This window comes from Petaurus breviceps, unplaced genomic scaffold, assembly GCF_028583685.1.
Source record: "Petaurus breviceps papuanus isolate PSGF00001 unplaced genomic scaffold, PetGlider_PUasm1.0 185, whole genome shotgun sequence".
Classification (NCBI taxonomy): Eukaryota; Metazoa; Chordata; class Mammalia; order Diprotodontia; family Petauridae; genus Petaurus; species Petaurus breviceps.
This window is the reverse complement of record NW_027185797.1, coordinates 25623533-25630971: the sequence shown is the minus strand read 5'-3', so window position 1 is coordinate 25630971 and position 7439 is coordinate 25623533. Positions and strand designations below refer to the sequence as shown.

The 7439-nt window shown below is 49.4% G+C and overlaps 2 protein-coding genes across 9 annotated transcripts in view; one reads left to right on the top strand and one right to left on the bottom strand.

The window, feature by feature from the left end:
- RPL14 (ribosomal protein L14) overlaps positions 1–7439 on the top strand; it is a 264687-nt gene that overhangs the window by 114484 nt on the left and 142764 nt on the right. The window lies entirely within an intron of this gene.
- Positions 1–7439, bottom strand: part of NOD1 (nucleotide binding oligomerization domain containing 1) — a 49524-nt gene that overhangs the window by 7868 nt on the left and 34217 nt on the right. For all 8 annotated transcript variants that reach the window (XR_011168448.1, XR_011168450.1, XR_011168449.1 and 5 more), the window contains exons 7-10: positions 6570–6653; positions 4481–4564; positions 3710–3793; positions 1867–1950 (exon numbers count right to left, since the gene is read on the bottom strand). Coding sequence is in view for 4 of the 8 variants with exons in the window: in XM_069088622.1 (XP_068944723.1) it covers positions 1867–1950; positions 3710–3793; positions 4481–4564; positions 6570–6653 (336 nt within the window). In the remaining 4 variants the exon portion in view is untranslated. The remainder of the gene's footprint in view (positions 1–1866; positions 1951–3709; positions 3794–4480; positions 4565–6569; positions 6654–7439) is intronic.

The window sequence follows — 7439 nt, the reverse complement described above, 5'->3', positions numbered from 1 at the left end:
ATTGAGAGAGAGAGAGGGAGAGGGAGGAGGAGGGGGGAGGGAGGAGGGGGAGGGGGGGGGGGAGAGAGAGAGAGAGAGAGCACAATTAACAGCATTCATCTGCCATGATCTGAAAGTCTTCATGGGTCCCAGTAGGATCACTGTCATAGGTCCATTTACTGGGATATAGCAAAAAGTGTCAGAGTGAGAGTGAGGCCACAGCCCTCACATGCCTGAAGCCAGGCTTGAAGCTCGCTCTGGGTGCATAGCTGTTTTCCAGGGATTCTGACCTTTCGCAGAGCCCATGTGACTTGACTTGGACCAGGAGAGACAGCTCTGTACCATGAAGACTCGTTGGTATTAAACATTCATGGCCTAATAAGAATTATTCTGAACTCGTCCCTTGTTGGCCCACTTACAAATTCACCCTTTCTCTGCTTTGTCCTCTAGGAAGGAAGGGTCTAAATACCACTTAGATCTGGGGATGTGGCTACAGTGTGTTTCTGAAAGGCTCTCCTGGGGCAGAGTCTTCTCACCTGGTGCACAGGCCAAGGGAGAGGCAAACAGTGAGGCATTTCACAGTAGCGAGGTTGAATATTTTGTTTGGCTTATATCACACATTCCCAGCGGGCAACTGTTCTGGCAACACTGAACTGGGGGCTGAGTTGGCAGATGGGGGGAGGCTGAGCCTTCCTTATTTCTGTGGGAATCACGGGCTTTGGATTGGGGACCACCTAGTCTAGAGATTCTGAATAAATGCATTTTAATCTATTAAAAAAAATTCATCAGCCAAGGCCTAATTGTTAGTTAGACACCCAGGTCTCTTAATTTTTGGTTGGGTGTCCTTTTCATCACAAAATGGTGATGATAACCACGGCTGAGACTTAGATTCATTCACCCTGGCCCAGGAAGGGAGGTCATTTCTAGGACCAGGGTTACCAAGAGCAAACTGGGGCCGGTTTACAAGGCCGTGAGATTGATCCTTGGAAATGGAGCCCTGACTCCAAATCCAGCTGGACACCTGCCCCACTACATCCCTCCCCCACCCTCCATGCTGTCTCTCTTAAAGACCAAGTCAGGGAAATGGGAAAAGGAGTCCCCTAGTGCTGCTGACCATACCAGGAGTAAGGGGGAGCCCCTTCTTCTGTCCCCAGGCAGAAGATCTCTATTCTGCTCAGCACTGGCAGAGATCACAAGATGGTTCTAGATTTAATCAATCAACAAGCATTTCATGAAGGACCTACTATGTGCCAGGCACTGTGATAGGGATACAGAGACAAAAGCAAAGCATTTGCTGCCCTCGAGGAGCTTATGTTCTAACAGGGGAGACAACACGCACAAATACAGAGTAAGCACACAGAGAGCAGATGCGAGAGGCTTAGTGCTGGGGCTTCAGCAGTCATCTCGTGTGGCTCTCTCGCTGGACAGAGGCAACCATGGAGGCCAGGGCAGGGGGAGTGACCTGGACAACTCCACTGCCCTTCCACAGGCCCCCCGATGGTGCAGCTCTCATGGCCTGGGTGAATCTGTCACAGTGCTCAGCCCAGGGCTCGGCAAGATCACACCAGGGCAGGTTCACACACACATAGGCATAGGTGCATGCATGTGTACACACAGACACACAGACACACACACACCCTCCTCAATCACATAAACATAAAAATGGTAGAAAGCAGAGGTGTCGACCACAGCCAAGGCCGCCCAGTGGGCAACGAGGAACAAAGTAAACCCCAGCACTACAGGACACAGACGATGGCCAGGTATAGCTCTCCAGGGCAGGATGTGGCTGCAGAGAGCCTCACGTGCAGTTTGGTGACCCCTGTTTCCATGTCTGACCTATCTGGTCTAAGGGGTCCTGTAGGTGGGAGCTACTGCAGATAGAATTACCACAGATGTCTCAGCGTCTGATTGACTTCCAGCATCTCCGCCATGCTCTCTGCTACTTCATCATCAAGGTCGTTTTTGGTCAACCTAGACAGAAAGGACGTGGTTAGCTCACCCTGGGCATAAGAGGAAAATGCCAGCCTGCCTGAACACATAAGGTCCCTGAGGACAAAGTCCTGCTTACAGACAGGTAGAGGCTAGCCAGGAAGGCAAGGTCCATCCTTCACAAGGTAAGCCCAAACAGAGGACAAGAATAGCTGGGGTCATGTGAGGCACTGGGGATAGGTGCTAGTGCTGAATGAGTGGCAATTGGCACCCTTTCCATTGTCCCTCAACCAGAAGTGACTGTCCCAGAACATGGGACAGAGCTGCTCCCCCCCATCTTACTGATCTGATTACTTCTCTGGAAGGGGACCCTCACCACCAAGAACTAAACAGCCAGATGGATGTTTGGCAAAGGTGGTCAGTTACCCATGAAGCCAGGAAGTTGCTATGAAAAGGGAAACTCATTGCTGGAGGGGCAGAGGGACACAGGCCACCTGATTCACTTACTGCTGGTGGGCTGTGAATTATGCCAACTGATTGGAAAACAACCTGGAATTATGGAAGGAAAGCTTCCCAGGGATTCGTGTGCTTGGACTCAATGATCTCATTATTGGGACCATGTTTCAAGGTTATTGAATGTAAAAAAGACCCAACACATGTGAAAATATCCATAAAATCATCATTGGTCTTAAGCAAGAAGGTGAAGGCAGACTTCACCCAATGAATAGAGAGCTGAGAACACTGGGATGTGAGGAAATGGACAATTTTGGCAGCATAAGGTATAACAAGTGAAAAGAATTTACAGAGAACACGGGAGAATCTGTATGAAGACGTGCTAAATGGAGAAAGCAGGACCCAGAGAATAAGAGTCGATTTGGCGAGGGCACAGAATCATGAGGGTCAGTGCCGATGCTGCCCGGCCAGAGTTAAAGGACACATCCATCCTTCCTGTTAAGTAATCAGTCCATTCTCTCAGAGAAAGGGATTTGTAAAAGGGTTTGTTGGAAAGTGTCTATTATCTCAGAACAAACTGTATCAAGAGATTTATTTAAGGGCTATGAGAGTCGAAGCTAGAGGCTGGTGCCATAAGTAGGAAGTACAAGTTCCAGACTGGCTTTTATTCATCTTGTCACACGAGATAATCAAGCACTTAGCACCGTTCCCAGCACATTGTACATGCCATATAAATGTTAGCTGTTATCCCTTCCCTTGTGCCCTCTGCACTCTTGCCAAAGGGCCCGAGCGCTGCTCCCCAGCATGACATCCCATTTCCCACCTCCATACCTTTGCCCCAAATACGGAAGGCTCTTCCCTCCTCTTTAGACCTCCAGACTTCAAGCCGCGACTCGAGCACACCTTCCCCAGGTGGTAGCGCCTGCTATTGTGTTGTATTATTATTTGTGTGTTCATCGTATCCCAGCTGCCCTGGGAGAATGTGAGGACCTTGAGGGCCTTGCTTATGTCTCTGCATCCCCATACAGTTAGTGCTTAATGAAGAATCACGATGGCGGCCATTCACAAAGCACTTTAAAATTGGCCAAGAGCTTTACAGATATCTCTTTTGATCCCCGTTTCACAGATGACAGAACGGAGGCTGAGGGATGAATGACTGACTGCCCAGGATCACACAGCTATTAAATGTCTGAGGCAGAGTTCAAACTCCTCAGGCTTCCTGACTCCCAGCTCCACACTTTGTCTACAGCGCCAATTAAAAATGTGTTGCCCGAGGTACCACCCAACAAATGCAGTGCCTGAGAACTCCAGAGACCAGGCCCTCCATGCCAAGCTCTGTCTTCCTTACCAGACTATCTTCACTGAGCTGTTTTCCTGGAGTGCTTGAGCGAGGCTTTTTCCTCCTTCCGTGGAGATGCCATTGAAAGCAAGACTAGAGAGAAAACCATAAGGGATATTCACTAGGGATCCCACTCCTCCACCGTCCCTCAGCAGTGACCAGGGAAGCCAATATTTGGGTATCTGCTTCCCAAACAGAATGACTGAATCTTCTGGCTGAGGGCAGAAACCTCTCCCTGATCTCTGTGCTAAAGAGCTGGGTACAGAGAGCCCAGGCCAAAGCCAGGGAAAACTTCAGTTAATGCACGAGTGACCCGGCACCAATGGCCACAAAGTGCCCTAAAGTCTTTCAGGCCATCTCGTGGCCATGTGTGAGCTGCAGACCAGGGGAGATTCTCTGGAGGGCCCCTAAGACAAGGGTACTGGCCTCAGGTCCCATCTCCTTCAGCCAGTGTAACAGGAAAGCCCAGAGCCTGGAGGCAGGACTAGGGGGAAATAACGTGAGGAGGCCAAACTTAGGAGGAGGGGCACAGATGTAATGGGGGAAGAAGGCAGGCAGCTCTTCTACCCCCAGCATTCTGAGAACGAGAAAGGAAAGATGCTGCTTAAGTAGGCGGAGAAAGGTAGGGACTCTGACACAAGCCCATTCCCTGTTGCCCCACCCCACAAGGCAAGGGAAGAGGAAAGTGGGATGGGCTTGGAGTGGAGCCTACCACCCCCCCCCCCAAAACAAGTTACCCCAGAGGCAGTGAGTGGTCTTGGGGGGAGGTGCTTTGGTTACCTCAAGTTGGATAAGCTGGGGTGGTTCCTCAGTGCGTCTGCGAAGGCCTTGGCCCCTTCATCTCCTATCTTATTGCCCCACATTCTGAGGAGAAAAACAGTCAGAATCAGCATCCCCAAGCCAGGCCCACTGGAACCATCTCCTATTCTCCCCTGGAGGACATCAGCCTTAGTGTGCCCACTTCAGCGGGGGGGGATGGGGGCAGTATGGCCCAATGAAGAAAGCACGAGGTTTGCAGTCTGAGGATGTGCATACCAGGCCCGAACTCTGCTAGATGCTGAGTGACCTCCTCCTGTTTTGAGTGACTTGCTTAGGGTCACAGAGCGAGCACATGAAAGGGCCAGGCCTTGTGGCACCAGACCCGAGATCGCCCCAAGGCACCATGCTGTCTCAAGATTTGTATGCATGTTCTTGATATGAAGAATGCTTATGACATGGAGCCTCAGCGGGGGTGGGAGAGGAACCCTTCTGAGCCCCCCACCAGATGGTCCTCTGACTTCAGTGTCTCTGAGATACATTTGGCCATGAAGCCACTCCCCAGTGGAAGGGTCTTGCAGCCTTGGCAGGAGGCATATGGAGAGACTAGACCAGAATAACAGACACAAACACCACACAATGTAGAAAGCCAAGGGACCAGAGAAGGTGCCACACCATGAGCACTGGGGGAATTGGAGCAGAGAGAGGACTCGTTTGTCTCAGGGAGGTATCAGGTGGGCTGCCTGGAGGAGGCGGAACCTGAGCTAAGCCTAGGACGTCCAAGTGAAGATTCCTAGCAAGCAGTTATAGGAGCTGGGTGGTACAATGGATAGTGCACTAGACTTGGAGTAAGAAGGACCCGAATTCAAATCTAGCCTCAGGCACTGTAGTGCCAATGCAATATTTACAGTGCCCACAATCACAACAAAGACCATGACTATAAGTATCGCATGATGTTTGCAAAATATACCAGACTCTCCAGATGGAGGACAGAACTGAAGCATTTATTTAATTTGTTTAAACCCAATCCCAAAACCAGTAAGCCGATTCCATCATAGTACCAAAGATATTCAGAAGCCATAATAAAGCTGAGAGCCACAGCATCCTTTGGCCTTCCCACGAACCAATGCAAGATCAAGGTTTACTCACAAACCTCTCTCTCTTCCCACCTGAGCGTCCTCTCTCCCCCATCACCTGGCTAGCTCTGACCAGCTCTCTGTGGGCTCTGCTTCCCTTCAGCAAACTCCTCCCACCACAGGCTCCATGTGACTACACTCAGCCTATTAGGGGGCAGAGTTTATCTTCGCGGCGGGGGAGATCTTCAAATTTCCATTCCCGTTACGGACACTTACTAGCTGTGAGACCCTAGGTAAGTCACTTGACTTTTCTCAGCCTCAGTTTCCTCCTCTCTAAAACAGAGAAAACACCTACCTCCCAGGGTGGTTGTTGAGGGCCAAATAAGATAACAAAAGCACAACATTATCATGAGTCAGAGAAGGGAGAGCCTGGCACTAGATCAGAGATTCGGGGGCTCTTAGAACAGAGAGAATAGTTGAACTCATGTGAAGTGAAGTCACACAGCCTGACCCTTGTTCCCCACCTCCCTGCCTAGGTGGTAGTAAATGGGGCAGACACAACCGGTAAGAGTGACAGGGCCACTGACACCAAAGCCACAAGGATGGCATGAGCACGAAATGGTCAGCGCATTAATGTCCTATATAAATATATGGTCTATAGGAGCGGCTAGGTAGCACAGTGAAGAAGCACCCGCCCTGGAGTCAGGAGGACTTGAGTTCAAATCCGGCCTCAGACACTTAACACTTACTAGCCGTGTGACCTTGGGCAAGTCACTTAACCCCAATTGTCCGGACTTCCCCCTCCAAAAATAAATAAATAAATGTATGGTCTATAAAAATGGTCACTTTTATGTGGTCATCAACGGTCTATATAAATATCAACCAATAATGACACATTTATTAAGTGCCTGCTATGAGTGCAGCACTGTGCAAGTCCCTCAGGGAGCACCCTGGGCGGCCTGCAGGGGTCCAGGCCTATTCTAGATGGCCGCCTGCCTCCACGCACAAGGCCCAGGGCTGGGAAGGCTCCTACTCACCCAATGTCCAGGATCGATGAGCTTTTCTTAACAGCCAAGGCCAGACATTTCCCACCTTCGCTCGTTATGCGGTTTGCTCCCAGTCTGTGGAGATAGTTACCACATGCGCAACAAAGGAATGAGCCAGAAATGCTGCGGTCTGTGTGCCAGCCTCTCTTCTTCTGGTCACTAGGGGGTCATTTACTGAAGACCACAGTAACCGGCTAACAACGTCAGAAAGCTGCCAGGATGCGGGGGCAAGGAGAGTCCAAAATCAGATCTCATTCTCACTAACATTTATGAAGCACTGACTGTGTACCGGGCACTGCTGAATGCTTTGTGATTATAATAATGCCGTCAGATAATGGCTGACATTTATGTAGCACTTACTGCGTACCATGAACTGTGCTGAATGCTTTGTGATTATAATAATGCTGTTAGATAACGGCTGACATTTATGTAGCACTTACTGTGTACCATGAACTGGCTGAATGCTTTGTAATTATAATAATGCTGTCAGATAATGGCTGACATTTATGTAGCATTTACTGTGTACCATGAACTGTGCTGAATGAATTGTGATTATAATAATGCTGTCAGATAACGGCTGACATTTATGTAGCACTTACTGTGTACCGGGCACTGCTGAATGCTTTGTGATTATAATAATGCTGTCAGATAACGGCTGACATTTATGTAGCACTTACTGTGTACCATGAACTGTGCTGAATGCTTTGTGATTATAATAATGCTGTCAGATAATGGCTGACATTTATGTAGCACTTACTGTGTACCGGGCACTGCTGAATGCTTTGTAATTATAATAATGCTGTCAGATAACGGCTGACATTTATGTAGCACTTACTGTGTACCATGAACTGTGCTGAATGC